The sequence below is a fragment of the Populus nigra genome, chromosome 8 (assembly GCF_951802175.1).
Source record: "Populus nigra chromosome 8, ddPopNigr1.1, whole genome shotgun sequence".
Lineage (NCBI taxonomy): Eukaryota > Viridiplantae > Streptophyta > Magnoliopsida > Malpighiales > Salicaceae > Populus > Populus nigra.
In genome coordinates this window covers 21,688,106-21,705,503 of record NC_084859.1, presented here as the reverse complement: position 1 = coordinate 21,705,503, position 17,398 = coordinate 21,688,106, and the positions used below count along the sequence as shown (strand labels likewise).

The 17,398-nt window shown below is 36.0% G+C and overlaps 1 protein-coding gene across 2 annotated transcripts; it reads right to left on the bottom strand.

Moving 5' to 3' along the window:
* Positions 1–189: 189 nt before the first annotated feature.
* Positions 190–15,789, bottom strand: LOC133700821 (mediator of RNA polymerase II transcription subunit 13-like). Of its 2 annotated transcripts, none has more exons than XM_062124502.1 (23): positions 15,658–15,789; positions 15,418–15,532; positions 14,118–14,191; positions 13,853–13,992; positions 13,612–13,698; positions 13,310–13,397; positions 13,140–13,220; positions 12,780–12,857; positions 12,627–12,706; positions 11,525–11,603; positions 11,092–11,421; positions 10,856–10,915; positions 9,551–9,791; positions 7,743–7,994; positions 5,934–7,286; positions 5,548–5,812; positions 5,327–5,459; positions 5,054–5,141; positions 4,834–4,912; positions 4,082–4,377; positions 2,537–3,611; positions 1,758–2,129; positions 190–1,194 (listed from the first exon to the last, which is right to left on the bottom strand). In XM_062124502.1, the coding sequence occupies exons 2-23, from the start codon at positions 15,439–15,441 to the stop codon at positions 590–592; spliced, it is 5,880 nt and encodes a 1,959-aa protein (XP_061980486.1). In that variant the 5' UTR covers positions 15,442–15,532; positions 15,658–15,789; the 3' UTR covers positions 190–589. The 2 variants fall into 2 exon arrangements, with proteins under 2 accessions (XP_061980486.1, XP_061980488.1); XM_062124504.1 differs by having other exon boundaries at positions 11,540–11,603.
* Between the last annotated feature and the right edge of the window lie 1,609 nt (positions 15,790–17,398).

Below are 17,398 nucleotides of genomic sequence, written 5' to 3'. Positions count from 1 at the left end.
AATTGTCCAGGATAGATTCAATATCTATGGCTCGGTTATGTCAATAAAATTAAAAACTACTTGAAACTAATGTATAGTGTTTCGTCATGTATGGAAAACATGAGGTAAAAAGGAAATGGCAAGAATTAATTGATCAGGTTTATCAACGGAAGAAAAACATCTTCCATCTTAGCTATAAGAGAATCAAAATAATAACCAAAAAAAATAAAAATTTGAACTAGATGAAGAACAATGGACACTATTACAATGGTGATAATGTCTAACATATACTAAAGATCTCTACAAACATGCTGTGCCTGGAGAAACAATGAACTGTCCTATTCATTTACATCTTCAGCATCTGCTGTCAAAACTATACCTGTTAGATCTAACTATTTCCTCCCAAACATTTCATTTCTTACTTTCTAGGCCTTCAAAAAGGAGGGCTGTCTATCAGCAGGCTACAATCACGTTTACATTTTACAGTTTATTGTACATAGGAGGATGAAGATGCGGCGCAGAGCGGCACGGCACGGACAGAGTTTTGCTTGAGATTTCTGAGTCTTCTTAAATATCTAGAAAGAGAAAAACCAAGCAAGTTGCTTCTCTCTTATACCTGTGACCGACCAGGCTGTGAAGAGAGCTCTTTATCAGCAAAATGAAGCAGTCTTCTGAGTCTTAAAACCATGTCACAATGAAATGGGAGAGCAGTTCGTCGCTCCAAGTATGCTGGGCTCACAGTCATCCAAGATAGGGCTTGAAGTTCTGCTGCGATGTTTTCAAGAATTAATTGGGTCCCGATTTCTAAATCTTTACCATCTGTGCCTAAAGTCCGTCCCCCTTGCTTCATAATCCCTCTATACATTTTATCTTCGGTCATGTTGTTACCTCCATAATAATCAATGAGACTCACAGAAAGAACTGAAGGCCATTCTTCTCTTGCATCGCTCCTATAGTCGTTCCTCATGGAAGGTACAGCTTTTGAAACCACGAAACCAGTGGAGAGAGGAATTGCAGATCCCTTACTATGAAGGAGATGAGCAAGTGGTGGGGATTCAGCAGTGAGGCATGTGGGGTGCTGCAAAGGTGTTGGGGGAAGGAAGCGCATGCTGGGTGATGGAATCAAAATGTAAGATGCGGATGTTGAACCAAGAGACTTGACAGGAGAGATACCTTCCCGATAGATTGATGGGCCAACACTACTGCCATTTCCTCCTACACAAACTTTTTCTGTTTTAGTACTCAAGGTAATAAAGTTTCAAATTCCAGCCCTGATTGGTGAAGGAAAAGATGTTCCAAAAAATCTTAACAGACACCTGATTACAAGGATTTGATCATATGTGCTAAGATATTAACAACTCCTCTAAACAAGCCGCACTAAAAATATTTCAAATGTTCCTACAAGTCACCAAGCATGTGTGCCTATGTAATTGTCCATGCATGCCCAGTAAAACCATTCCCGTTAATTAAGCGACATAATGTGAGCTTTAAATATGTTTATTATTGTGCATCTTCATCACCACACCAACATAAGAACATTATCTAAAGTCACACCAAAGATTTCCCACAAGGACACTAAGACTATGCCAAGGCCGTCCATCCACATCCAAGAAAATAAGACGGCTGATAAAAAGTAGCTACAAGAGACATCAAAAGCAGATGCAGCAAACAATAGAAGAAGAATGTAAACTTTTTTAACAAGAGCATCAAAATGCTTTGAATATGAATGCATTGAGGGGAAATAAAGAATGAGAGTGTGGGAAAGAATATCATCTTACCAGGAGATGGCATATCAGCCTGAAACATTAGATGTAAAGAATGGTCGACTGAAATTGTAACAAAAGTGATGCTCTGCACCCACTGAAGCATCCCCCTTGAGTTGTCAACAACAGTGTGCCCACCCATAAGCTGTTTTCTCGAAGAAGGTTGCCCCAAACCACCCTTCATATAGCCAGATGCTTTCAAGAGAGGGCTATACAATAGACTAGGTGAGGAAGGCAGGGTTCTTTCTTGAATTAAACTCATCTCCTGCTGCTGCAAGGAAGCACCATTAGAGCTTGCAGCCATCCCATCAGGCATTGAGCGCCGTAGTTGCAGTGGCCATTTCTTCACCTCAGAACCCCCAACTGAATAAATGGCTCTCTGCCACTCTGTTTAATCACATAATAGAAGAAAAATAACAGAATCTTAATGCCAAAAGGATAGAACAAAAATAAAGGTCATGTCATAATTACAGCATCAGAAAATCCTTCAATCAACAGGCTAAATCGATAATAGTTGCACGCGACTATAAATTCCTGGCAACTTAGCAACAGGTTACAAATACTATAAACCATATACAGGCACTCCAAAACTGCAGCCATTACTGGTAATTGGTAAGTGAAGTAAAATGAAAAACATCTATTATTTAAACTGAATTCATAAACCATTTACTTGTTGCACTTGAACAATAAAATAGTTGTGAAGCAGCTATTCCAACTAGTGGACATGACAAATCAATTGACTGTAACCATCAAATAGAGAACAATGGAGGACTATGTGAAAGGATCTTTTGTACCTATGTACTCAAGCTCAAAGAAGCTTCCAATGCGAGTAATCACAAAATCTCTAGGCTTTACACTGCCAGTATCAGGAGAGGAGCAAGACTGAAGTATCTGACATCCTTGCTGCAAAACTTGCACAAAAAGGCATTGCAGACCTTTTGTATCCTGGCGACTGCTAATTCCACCAAAAGGGAATATATGGCTGTCAAGCAATTCTCCTCTTGCGTCTGTCCAGATGCAAACTAGCCAACGCCAGTCCTCTGTCCATCCATAGCAGCAATGCAGACTTGGAAGTGCTTTTTGATGACTAGATCCAAAGCCAGTGGGCTCAGATCCATCATGTTGAGAGCTAGATCCAGTATCCACACTCCCTGCTGAGCTTGCACTTTGCATGAAGCTTCCACTGCTATCATCAGATTGCATCTTTAAAGATTCAGAGCCTAAATTACCAAAAACTGCAGGCGTGACAGCATGCTCCAGAGATCCAGGCTCTGAAAGAATAAAAAGTGGTTCAAACATGTAGTGAATCTCATCTTGAAGAGAAAAATCTCCATTTCTGTTTGGATCACAGGTCAAGCTTCCAGTCCTTATTGTTTGCCAGGAATTATCCCAGGTACCGGCTCTCAATCTAGAATCAATGTCAGCCTCTCGTGGTAAAGAATTCCACATTGCTGGAACAGAACTCATTTGTGTTAATGCCGAGTGAGATCTACTTGACGCTGATGATGACTGAACATCATTTGAAGATCCTTTTGAAATTCGCCGAGCCTTATTATAGACTGTGAAAGCAGTCTCCTTAAGAATGATGAGCTCATTAAGAGCTGGACTTGTAACCCTAAAAATGGCATCAACTGTCACAATTTGCAATACCAATTTAGGAGTGCTAAACCCTGAAAGTACTAGAACATTTGATGCTGATGCGTCATCCACAGCTGCCAAGCTGCTTAATGCTTTCCTGACCTGACCCAGCAACATAGACCTCCTCTCTCTATCGGCTGGGGGAATGATTGATCCAATAGCAACAGAGGATTTAATGACAGTTTGTAGAACTGCAGCAGGTTCAGGAAAGGGGCACACCACATAGATAACCTAAGTAACCATCAGAGAGGTATTCAGTTACAGAATAATTTACTAGCATGCTGTTATGTGCCTGACACAAGATGCAGACAAGCATACTGTGGCCACGAAAAAACATATTATTTCCTGCTCAAGAAACAGAAACGCAACATAATAGTACACAGCATGATTTGAATTCTACCGATTATGGAGCTTAAAACTAGCAGAAAGTAACAAAACCATCTAGATTACCCGAAAGCACATAAAAAACATGATTTCAGGAAGCAGTTTCCAATCATACAAGATATCACAAGTAAAATCATAAGTTAATGACATCATCCATCAAACACGGAGAGCATTTCTCACCAACAGTGGTGGCTAAAAGTGAAAGAATTGGAAAACACCATACTAATAATGCCATTTTGGGATACAAAAGGCAAAGCAATTGGAGAGAAAAAATCCAACACATCCTTCAGAAAAGGAAAATAGAAGTTGCTACTTACCATACAAGAACTGCTACTTCCTTCTTTTGGGTTTGCCAATAATGATGGACCTATTTTCAAAGCCTTGACAGCTTTTGAGAGAGACTTAAGATAGCTCGCCAGGTCCCAACCATTGGAGAGAGAGAGAAAATAATCACTTATCGATCCCACAAGAGATGCATTACTGCTTTCTATCTTCATTGATTGAGGGCAATCAAGTAGTACGAAACCAGTATACAAAGATTTCCCAGCATCCATCTCCATATGGTTTCCCAAACTCTGAGGTGAATGAGTTCCCAGTTTGCAAGTTTCATAAACTGAAGGGAAAAAAAGAGTCACTTACAATACTGAACCAATTTTTACATGATGACATGGAGCCATTGAACTTAAATGAATTACTCAAATAGGATATGCAATAGAAAAACACATGATTGCACACACATTGATAAATCCAGGAAAATTTCATGAAACATGTGTTTTATAAGTTAGATATAGAAACACAAGTGAAAAGAATAAGTCAATAGCAGAGGCTTTTTTCCTCTAAGGCTAGGAATTTCTTTAACAAAAGAAAAACAACCCTAAAAGATTGGGATCACAAAATTTTAAGCAGCAAAATTCTCACATAGTTGTTAGCAGAACTTGAACAAAACCTAGAAATCACTTTCTTCCTCCAAGAGAAAAGTATGTGGGACCCTTCCCCTCATTGGAATGGTTGGGTGTATTTTATGAACAGGATGAATTGACACATCACCAGGGCAAGAATATACACTCACCAGTTCCAAGTTGTTGGAAAAAATCTGCAGCAGCAGAAGTAAGGGGATCGATGTCTGGACATACAACATAATAACTAATCTGCAAAAGTTAACGAACAATAAAGTTGCATTATCATCTACAATGAAATCCACAAAAGATCTCTTTCAGAGACAAAAAAACCAGGGATACAAAACAGACAGCAGGAGTATCCTTAGAATGCACTGGTTGCAAGGCTCTTACTGGTTTTGGTGAAGCATATGGTTCAAAAGGAGCCTTTTCCCAGAGTTGTAAAGAGCTTGCCGATGTCTTAAGCCAATCATCCTGGTACCTATTAGACAAAAAAAAAAAAGCACATATCATACACAATGATACCGAATATTAAAGCTGAATGAAAAAACTGAACTCACAGAGCTATCCCAAACATTCCCTTCACAATGCTCATCTAAAGATATTAAATTTGTTTCTTAATTTATCAGGTGTTGACGTGGAATCAAAACCAATCACAATACATACCCAACAAGAATAGCAGGTGAGGGAAGAACAAACACTGTCGGCTTTATCCTGAAACGCAGCTCTGGCTCTATTTCCTGGTTTGATCTCCTTTGGGATGTCTCATCCACTTTAGCTCCATCCAATGTACTGGATGCTGCAGCAATTGAGAAAATGTTAAGTACCTGTAAATTCAAAAACCAAACATGCCATGGGATGTGCACGTGAACACAGCATTATCATACCTTTGAGGGACGATGATCCAGCAGCACAAGAGAGGGCTGGGCTCATTGGTTCTCCAACAGGCAGTGTTACAATGCTTGAATCTTTGCATCCAGTAAAAGTGGACTCCCCAATGGGTCCATCGCATGTGGTTGCTCCATCACCTGACTGAAAGCGGCCTTTGCACCAATCAGTGACACATAATGGACCGTCCAAATTCCCAAATGCAGATTTTAAGGCTGTTTTAATTTCAGACTGCAGCAAGCTAATCACTGCAGAAGAATGAATCTGAGGAACAGGAAAGTGGTTCTCATCATAATACAGAAAAAGATGCTTAGATGGAGAAATATAGTAACTGTTTGACCATTATCCCACAATAAATTGTACTAAATGAAAAACAAAAGCTTACATCAGCAGAAAGTGGATCAACTAGTTCTACGCCAGCAATGTCCAGAGAATGACAAGCAGCCAAAGCCCCCCCACAACCTGCATGGACCATGGAAGGCCCACAAGAAAATCCACGCCTCCAATGTTCTTGTAATGCAAGCCAACCATAAGGACCATCACCACAATCTGCATCCAGAGCCACATCAACGAAGGAAGTAGCTTGTTGGACAAGCAATGCCATGCCATCCAAAAGCTCCTGCAGCGGCTGCTGCCTTTGCCTATAAGAGAGAATTCCTTCCTCGCTGAATGAATGGTGTGGCAAGGATGCACTAACTTCAATATTTGGTGATGAACTAGTATGTTTTGTTAATTTAGGAACTCCAACAGAGCGCCAAACACCTACAGGTGCATTGAGGTGTCCATCTAGCAATCCCCCATCCATATCCCCAGCTATTCTAACTGGTATAGATTCTTTTTTCTTCACTTCATACCTGCCAGATATGCTGTCTGTCATGGTACTTGCATCACCGTGCAGCTGATTCAAAACAGTGCTTCCACTTAACCTACTCAAATTTACAGGTGTAGGGTTACCATAAGACAACAGCATGTGTCGCATACTGCACATGGAAGCTTGAAACATAATGCATTCTACTTCAGTTGCCAGAACAGTCTTCATAGAAAATAAGAAATTTTCAGCTCCTAGTATGCCATCACTCATATTCCTCTGGGCAGTATTTGAGGAATTGGAAGTCAATAATGGAGATGGCACCATCGCCTCACTTGTAGGATGACTTTCATTAAATATGAAAGTTCTTCTATCAAGATGCACTTTCCCACTTTCCACAAGAGTGTAATATTTTTTTGTGTCATTCCTTCCAGCACCTGTTTTCAGATTCACCTGCATACCTGTTTTCTCATTTGATCCTTCAAAGAAAGGAGAAGGTGGTGGTGTTGCACCATATGCATACTTATTTGAACTTGGATTTGAGCTCTCCACTTGGCGAGATTTTGGACAATATGGGCGTCTGAAAATTGATGAGGAGAATTCGCTTGTAGGGGTTTCAACTGCACCATATTCTGGGGCAAGTGTCAACAAAGCTTCGGCTTTGATTAAATAATCAAACTCACCTGAAGAAGATGGTGGAGTGCAGTTCACTGGAACTAATGCCAGAGCACCGTGAGTGGCTTCTTGGCTTTTGCTGGCACTTTCATCTATGGCTACTGCAGGAGATGGATTAAAACTTTCGAAAGATGGGAAAGCTGCTGGCGGAAGCATCTGATCCACAACATCCATTACTCCTATAGGAGTGTTAGCAACTTCACCACAATCTTGACCAGAAAACATAAGAGCCTGTGACTCTGCTGTTCCAGGAGGCTTCACAAAACAAAGGGCTGGAATTAGTTCCAGAAAAGCTTAAAACTTTATTTTGTTTTACTATAACAAGGCAATAAAGCAATTATAGACCTTCCCAGGGGGGAAATTGATAAGAAATTCTTGAACTTCAATTCAAATAAAACATCTAGATTCTAGTGCTACTTGGCAATTGATAGAATGCAACATCAAGGTCTATCAGCAGAAAGAAATGCCTTCTAGGTTCATAAGGACAATAATAATCTGTATTGAGTGTCAAATATTCCATTGCTTTGTATGGAGTATTTTATTTCCCGTGTCACAAAATGTTTTCCCATTGACATATCTACAATTCTTATACATTCCTTTCAACGGATAAACATTCAATAAAAATTTGTGTGCACTAGTAAAAGCATGCTTACAAATGAATATCTCCCGTAGTTGTGCACTGTGTTACGCTTGCAGTTTATAAGAGATTACCTCTCCAAAAGGCAGATCATCATTCTCAAAGAAGTCGCCAAAATCACCAAATTCAGAGAGAAGAGCTTGGATATCCATTCCTGCACCCCTGTCATCATCCCAATCCCAACGAGATCCAATCTGCTCATTTGCCATTCCTGTTATAGCTGAAGCATTAACTTCAACTGAACCAAACTCTTGCAAAGGAGCATTTTTAACCGTGCCCACTGGACCATATGGCTCAGTCATTCCTGTTCGAGGACGCTTAGAACCCTGCATAAGAAATTCCAGCATAGTCATCTGTCTGAATCCCACAAAATGTCTAAAACAAACACACATAAAGACAGGTTCAAGTGCTGTTTAAATTCATCATCCATAAAGACAAGTTTCCACTTTCCAGTGTCCCTTAATTAGTCACAACCCATTCAAACCATATCCAGAAAATCATGAAAAAGGAACCCATCTTGCCTAACAAAAAATGTAAGGCAACAGCATCAAAGGCTCATGCCTAGATCATATTGACAAGATACATATGAAAGAAATGAACATAATCACCTACAACTTCTAATGAGGAGTAATTAAGTGCAGCCATAGTCAACTAAAGGGAGTGGTTTCTTTACCCCTGTATACCTTCTTTGCAGGATAAAACTCAATCAAGACACATATTGCTCAAGAGGAGACCACATGAGAGTTAATTAAGAGAGCAATCTAGTAAGCAGACCATGGAAGTGCATATTCAACCCCAACTCAGAATCCACAGTTTGGGCAATTGATAGTTTAGTTGTAGGGGAAACTTAGGCAACAGCATCAAATGTTCACACCTCAATCATATTGAGGGGACCTCCAGGAATGAGAATTTTTAATATTAATCAAAACAGTAGCAATCATACAGAAATCCCTGCTAGAGGCCACAGGCAACATAAAAGCAGTAACCCATGTCTAACCCTCCCTGGTCTCTATCACTTTGGAAGTAGGGTTGAAAATGGGCTGATATGCATTTAGGCAGAATCATGGATTGTTAGGATTGCTGAAGTACCATTAAGGTCCTAGACATCCCTTTTACAAATCACAAAAGATATAAGAATAAGATCAAGAATCTAAGGATCCAAGGATTCAGTGTATATGAATGGCAAGTAGCCTGCTTCTATTGATGAAACATAATACAAGAATGAAACAACAAAATGATCCAACTCACTATAGAACTTGCAATAAGTATAATTTTGTTAGATTGCAGTATATGTGCATGCATGTAACAATACATTCCTGCTGGACAGTTGCCAACATGAAATGGCAATTACATAATCTACTTTGCTAAATTCAACTATGTGAAGAATACATTGAGCTATGTACTGGCAATTTCTGCACAAGAAACGACTACCCTGTAGGAGTTACTAAATGGCATAATCTTGTGAAATATTAGGCTGACAAAGGCTATAGTACTCAAGGCTTCTATGAGATTTCTGTATTCACAATTGTTTATTCTATTTAGTTTATACAACAAGAAAGCCTCAATTCCAAACTAGTTAGGGTCAGCTATATGGATCCTTTGGTGCCATTCTAAAACGATCATATACCATTCTTCTATCTAGTTTGTGCACACTTAAAAAGAAAAACCCATGCCAATAAGATAAACTCAAAAACAGGAAAAGATGCTTGTCCCTTGTGTTTAGATTTTGTGGACATGTCATTATATGTAGACTTTTGTGAACTTTAGTGTGTACAACACCATCTTCATCTTCAGCTGAAACATAGGTATCCTTGTCTACAGATAATGAATAAACTCAAGGAATGTAGAAGTCAATACTATGAATATGGATGAAAAGAAGTACCAATTTGAGGTCATCAATTTCCATCTGATCATTGGAAGATAAACCAGATTGTCTGCATGACAAGGAATCACCATCAGCCTCAAGCTCACCGGTGGTCATCTTGTAATCACTATCACTAGAGCCGCTAATTATGGAGCTGATGCTGCTACTATTACTATTGCTACTACTGTTATAGCTGTGCTGCATACGTAATCCATTAGATTCAATCCAAGATCCTTCCAGAAAATCTGTATCACCACCACTGAAGAAAGAAGAAAAATGTAAGAGCCAAACTGAAGATTAAAGACCATAATTGCTGAAAGGAGTCTTTTTTGTTTCCAAACCTTTTTACTAATTATTGAAGTAGAGAAAAAATCAAAGTGAATGTATAACTAAATGAGAAGTCAATATAATTTTTTAAACATTATTCATGTTGATGACAAGGACTTAAAAATAAGGATGTGCTGGGTCCATAATTACAAGACAGGCAGTATCTATTCAAGTCTTGCTTGTTCTACTAAACCACATTTAACCAGTCATAAAAATTACCATGAAATTTAATCATTCAATGTTTTGTAACACCATTAATAATGGGATTATCACTTCCCATTACCATTTTTCACTGTTATAACAGCACTTTCTCAGATCACAACCATAAATTACATACTGTTAGTGTATGCCAACAGTTTTAAAAATCCCCACCAACAGTTTTGATCTCTATCCCATTTCTTTCATACTTTGTGTTTTTGCACTTTTTCTAAGCACCCCATACCCCACACCATTTTCTTCAATTATATATATATATATATATATATATATATATATATATATATATATCATTTTCACCTGGATCAAGCATTAAACTTGAAACATTTGCTTCAAAAGTCAAGATCCAACTATCCTTTTTTGAAGATTTGAGATAAATATCTCAGTAAAAGGATTGTTTTGTAGACAAACATTTTATGACATTGAAGCATAGGGTATTTTTATGATATTTAACCAGTCATAGTGTTGCTATTGTGTTCCATTAAGATACAGTATTAAAAAGGCTAGTTACTAAAAATTTGCTAAAAGTTGCTAATGCTGCATGATGAAGATGACCAAGGCAATCAAGCTGTCATTGGGATCGTGATTTGAAAGCATGGCAAACACAACCTAAGGTGGCACATACATGACCTAAAAAAAGACCCAGGCATATAGATAATTGTCAAAAGATAAAGCAAGTGATGGACTGGGTTTATTAACTTGAAAAAAATTGGGAACTTTAACAGCATAATTTCTCAAGTAGTATCAGCGATTTTTCTTCCAAAAATGATCATAACTAACCAGTGCATAAAGAATGATGAACCAGGCAGTGATGGCCCTATCCAATTTTGTAGCCAAAATCTGCAAGTACAAAATCAATATTAGCTTAAGCCACATATAACAACATTTATGAACAAACAGAAACAAGTTTTGTGATCATCCCATCTATTAAACTAGAGAATAAATATACCCCCAACCTTGAAAAGTATAACCCTCTCTCCAAAACTAGAAAATAACGACAACATAATTCAATTTACCTTTTCAAAGAAGACCTGGCAAAAGATTTTGGCAAGACTGGGACAACAATTGCTTCAACTGGATAAATAAATGCTTTCTCATAAGCTGATAAGTGATCTGGTGATACCTTCTGATCACCTCTTCTTACTGCAGGAGATTCTGCAATATGATTCTTGGATGAATTCTTAGTTGACTGCAAGTTTGTTTCCAATTCCTTGTCACTCTCTGACCTTGGGCAACCTAGTGTAATTTCAACATAGCAATTTTGCTCCATCAGCTGGCAGCCAGGCCCTTGAGAAACATGATATGGCTGGCCAATAAATCCATTCAATGTCTTAGACTTGCCAGAACTGTTGAGGAAAACATAAGTTGCCAATAGAAAATATTAGCCCAAACTCCAAAAGAAAGGAAGAAGTGTGAACATACGGCATTCGACATAAAACATAAAATTACCTCATGAACACTTGCCTGACAAGATCATTTGGACAACATCCTGTCAGTGAACCACGAATTCCATGGGGAGAAGCAATCACTACAAGATGAAAACAAAAGACACAATTTAGAGATTCTGATATAGAAAAGATACGCATAATTGACATTGTCACATGACAAGATATTCAGCTATTCATAAAGAAGGAAGGGTGGGTGAAAAAAATGCCCATAGATAGACCCTTCCACCACCAATATAGGTGGTTAGGGGGATGTGGAATATTTTACAGGTTAAGCAAGTGTAGAAATACTGGATAAATAATTGCTCAAATAAATCATAACCATATGCTTTGCAAATACATATGTTGCTGTCTAGAACTCAGAAATGATATTCCCAGTAACATGGCCAAGATATTCCTAGTTGACCATGTGGCACAACCTTGAATACTTGCAATAAGAACAAAATTGCTTGAATGTTGAAAACACTGAAACCTTAGCAGGGCATCCTTCGAATGCCTTCATGATACAAATCACAACATCCCAACATGTTCATGCATCAACGAACTACCTTCTCCACACTCCACAAGGAAAAGTGATGTCTACCTGAGCCACAGTCAATTGCACTTTTATGTTTATTTATATTTCCTTCCAGTGATTGCTCTGTCTTGTAGGTATTTTAAAGTAGTCGTTCAAACTCAGACAATAATTTTTTTCTCTTATGTTTCTCAAACCAGTATCCACATGTGATGACACTCCTTTTCATATCTCTTTCTTGTTTCAAACACCATCCAGAAGCTATGATTCAACTAGATGAGGCGTTTCTTATCTTATTATACTTGTGTTAACTTACAAAACCCTTTCCTGGATGCTTGGAGTAAGGGTAAATCAAAGCTTAAGCCCTAAACAACAAGGGAAAAAAATTGAAATTGGTTCCATAGCTCAATCCAATCTTCAAGCACCATTGTTGCATACCATTCCAGAAATTATGAATTACCTAGACATAATAAACATAACAAAAATAAAAAGGCTTTCTGATTCTGTAATCACCATGAAGATGTCCTAATATTCTTGTAAAATATGTGATAAGATCATTTCTAAGAAATCCCAAAATATAATGTGCACCAACCTGGAAGCCTATAACTGGAATTAGAAGAAGACTGTTTTAAAACTCTTTCCACATCACCATTTGAAAGTGCACGGATATGCCTGAAAACATATTAGGGAAAGTTATAATGCAATATCATAACTAGAAACAATTAAGTCATGAAATTTCACCAACTTTGCAGATATTATCGCGTGCACAAAGATCGCCTCCTCAGAGGCAGAAAAGATGAATTCAACTGTGGGCCGTCCTTTCCTGCAAAACATCCACCAAAAATAAACTACTGAATACAACCAAATTACATTATTAAAAAGAAACGTAAGTTTGACTGCCTAACACAATATTACACCTTTTTACTAGGAGGTTTAGTCATGAATTGGATTGAAAACGAATGGCAGGTGGGGAAAAGCAACAGCAAGGACCAAAAGAATGCAGAGGCCCTAAAATCATTAAATTGTTTGATATCATCTTTTTGGTGATGAAAATTGCCATCATTATAATTATACTACTATTAATCAAGAAATATTTATGTTCAACCTGGAAAGTCCTTCACTTTGAGATGGATGGTACTTTAAAAATACATCTCCAAACCTCATGTATGAATGCCCGGTCAATGCTCTGTAAATACCAATATAATTTTAGTTTAAATAATTCAAACAGAAAATATACTGGATGCTTAATATCCAGAAAAAGCAACAAAAGTTTACCTCTCTATACAATTCCTCAAAGACTGAGAAAGGGCTGCTGCAACCTCTTCAGAGTCCCCAGGAGCCACCCAAACTCCAGATGCAACAACTACAAAAGAAAGATACAAAGAGATTAAACTCATGATAATATAATTATCCACCATTAGCTCAAGTTCCATACAAATGTTGCAAAAAGCGAACAGCAGAGAAGGTAATGACGATAACAAACATTCATAACCTGCCTGAATCGTTAAAATATGAATTTCAGAAAAAAAATAAAATAAAGGGAGTGGCAGCGACAGAGACTCATGAACAAATGTTACCTCTTAATCTAGACACTGCAGCCTGTGCCTTATCAACAACAGATGAGCAACGTCCAGGAAGGAAAAGCCAGAGCTTTATTTTCTCATCTGTTAGGAAGTTATATAACCAACACAGTCAGACCTCAAACACAGCCTAACCCATGCATGATCACAAGATCAGATTCATTCGTTTGTTTTTCTCTTTCATGCATGGAAACAAGGACCATGTGGTTGGTAGATGGTTGCTGATTGCAATTCTTACCAGGATTATGTAGACCCTGTGATGGATCCCAAGGTCCAACAAAGGAATTGGTCCATGTGCTTAGAAACCCCTCCTTCTGCAACTGAAAATGAGCTGAGAGCACAAGCCATGTAGCAAAGTTTTTCTGCTCTACTTTTACACTGTCCAACCATAAAAAATATCTTTTAATGATCTTTTAGCACCTAACTGTGAGTACCATCTCTAATATATAGATGCTCTTGAGTTCAAATCACAGGCAAAGATAAGGGATGCAAATGATTCTTGCCTCTTATCAGGTAAAGAGTTCAAATCAGATTCACTAGGGAGAAACTGGAACCATGATACATGATGCAGACCACCCTGTAGAAATGGTTGATTAAGTTAAGAAAGGAAAATGGAGCAAAATAAGGATAGTTATTAACAAACTACACAAAGATGACATGCACAAAAACTAAATATTCAGATCAAATTGTTATAAAATGGAAATAAAATTCTGTGGCAAGTTTGATCAGGCATTCAGGCAGAAAAAGAAATTCTCATATTCATAAGAACATTATGTGCAGGAGCAAATGTAAAATAAAAAAGCTATAACAAAGATTGAAGCCAATAAGAAGAAAAAAAAAACCCTTAAAAAATGTTGTTAGCCACAAATGTGCCAAGATCTTTTGATATTTTACTACCATTTTGGGAAAACAAGTCTTCCATATAAGGACCAAGGCAAACTTAAGAACAGAAGGGAAAACAGAGGATCTGAACCATGAAGCTGTTGTTAAAGCCAATTAGGTTTTTTTTTCTTTTCATATCTAAAAAGCATTAAGTTTGTCCAGATAACAGAAAAGAATTGTTATTAATGCATGAAAAGGATTTTGAGAAAGCGAAGTGAAATAAAGTAATTTGGAATAGCTTGACATGCTCAAAGGAATGGTGTATTTGGAAGGAGCATAATTCTAGAATCAATACCAGCACTTACCTATTCATCTAATTTTGGATAAAGAAGCTCAGATGCCATCACTTTAGCATTCTGCCATGTGCATCATTACAGGAGTATCTTTACTATACATGCAACTCTCATTTCATTTGGTCAAGTTTCATGATCTCTAGAAGAATGTCTCATTTCCGCCATGCATTACATGTTTTCTCCCCTAACAAAATCCCTCTCAATCACTGCCTAGAAAAAACCACATCCCGAAGAACTCCATACATAGCAATCCATTTACACAAAACGCATTCCTTTTTAAATTAAGCAGCTAATACGCCACCACTAACACAAATCAAGTACTACATTTAATGCCACATGACTTTTCAGTTAATTCATCTGAAACTTTAAAACCTTGATCCCATCATTAAATTGGATCAAATAACAACCTCAAACAAACAATCTAACTCGAACATCCGATAAAACTTAGCATTTCTCTAAATAATAAACTTGAATTTCAATTATTCATCCAGGCACAAAACCCGAAGAATCCTTTGCACTACTCAATAACAAACAATTCATTAACTAACTACCACGAGAGAGCATTCGGTAATAAATAATAACAGAGCTGGAAAAAAAAAGTAAGAAAAAAATCATTAAAAATACATACAATTTTGAATACATTGGTCCACATTTTCTCCTCCTTCTCCAACCTGTAAAAGCTTTCTTTGTTTTTTGCTCAAAAAAGAAAATTACTCCACAAATTACATCTCTCTCTCTCCAACCTGCAAAAGAAATCAAACGGTGAAGCAGTGATATAGTCAACAACTCAACGCCGTTTAGTGAATTCGAAAACGAAAAACCCTAATCAACAAAATCGGAAGAGAGAGACGTGATTTGATTGGCTTACCTTATGAAGAAGGAGGAGGAGGAGGAGGAGCAGCAGCAGAAGCTGAAGAAATAAATAAACATACTGGAAGGAATTGAAATGAGGTTTTGCACAAGATGGATTCCTCGCCACTCCAGGGAAAGGGAAAGGCCCAGCCAGAGCTCAAGCCAAGCCAACTCAGTCAAGCCCACGTCTGTTTTGTGTTGATTATTTTCCAAATTTTTTTATATTTATTTATTAGTAAAAAGTTGACTAACAAAAAAATATTTTTTAGTTTTAACAAAATTTAACATGATTTTCAGTAAAATATTTTTCTAATTTTTTCTGTGTTATTTTTTATTAGAAAAATTAGTCAACAAAAAATATTTTTCAATTAAAAAAAAATTTAACTTTATTTTCAGGAAAGTGTTTTCATTTATTTCATACGAAAAATATTTTTCAGAAGTTGTGAAAATTTTAAAAATATCATATTATTTGTTAATTATATCAAATTTGATTCTCAAACTTTTGATTGATATATATTTTATTTGAATCTTTTATTTTTAATTTCATCCCTTAAAATTTGATTTAATTTGATTTTTAAATTAACTTTGATCCTCATTTTTATGATTACTATTTGTTTTCCTTTTATTATTTTTTTAATTGAAATTTTTTACCTGTCAAATTTGGTCCTTATTCTTTTAATTATTACTTATTTTATTTGAAATAATTTATGAAATTATAATTATTGTTATTTTAATTTCATCATCTTTTAATTTTTTATTTGTTAGATTTAATATCTATTATTTTGATTATTATTTATTTTTTTAAGATAATTTATGAAATTAAATTTTTTTTTCAATTTTATTCTCATTCAACTTTTAAATTTGTAAGATTTGTTCCTTACTATTTTAATAAACTTAAAAATATATATATTAATAAGCTATTTTTCATAGTATAACCAAATACTAGAAAGTGTTTTCCAACTTATTTTTCATGACACTACCAAATATCAAAAAAATAATTTACTTTACAGGAGTTTACTTTTTAAGAAAACCACTTTTCAAAAAAAAAATACTTTCCAGCTAATAAACAAAACCTAAATATATTAACATCATTATTATTATTATTACCATATAAATTCATTTATATTCTTACAATTTTATTTTTTAATATTTATTGGGATATATATTATTATAAAGAACTGGGATAGGCTTAGTATCTTATTTTAATAGTTTTATAACTACAATGCGTTGTAGCTAAGTTGATTAGCATGTAAGACATGTTAAGGAATTTGTGTTTATATTGGGTCTATAATTTTGTTTTTACTAGATTCACTTTCTTTTTAATTTTGAAATATTATTTTAAATCAGTTTTTTTATTATTAAATTTTTAAATATATTTTAAACATTATTTTATCAAATTTATGATTTTCTTAGCTTTTAATGGCACAAAAATAGATATGATATTTTTTTATTAACCTACTTTAATTAATTGTTTTTACTAGATTCACTTTCTTTTTAATTTTGAAATATTATTATAAATCAGTTTTTTATTATTAAATTTTTAAACATTATTTTATCAAATTTATGATTTTCTTAGCTTTTAATGGCACAAAAACAGGTATAATATTTTTTTATTAACTTACTTTAATTATCATAAAAAAAATTAAATAGAATAATGATTACAGTTAATGTGATAGCTAAAATAAACAGAAAACTTATATCGATGATTTTTACTTTAAAAAAATTTAGATCTCTCCAGTCTCCACCCTCAGCATAGC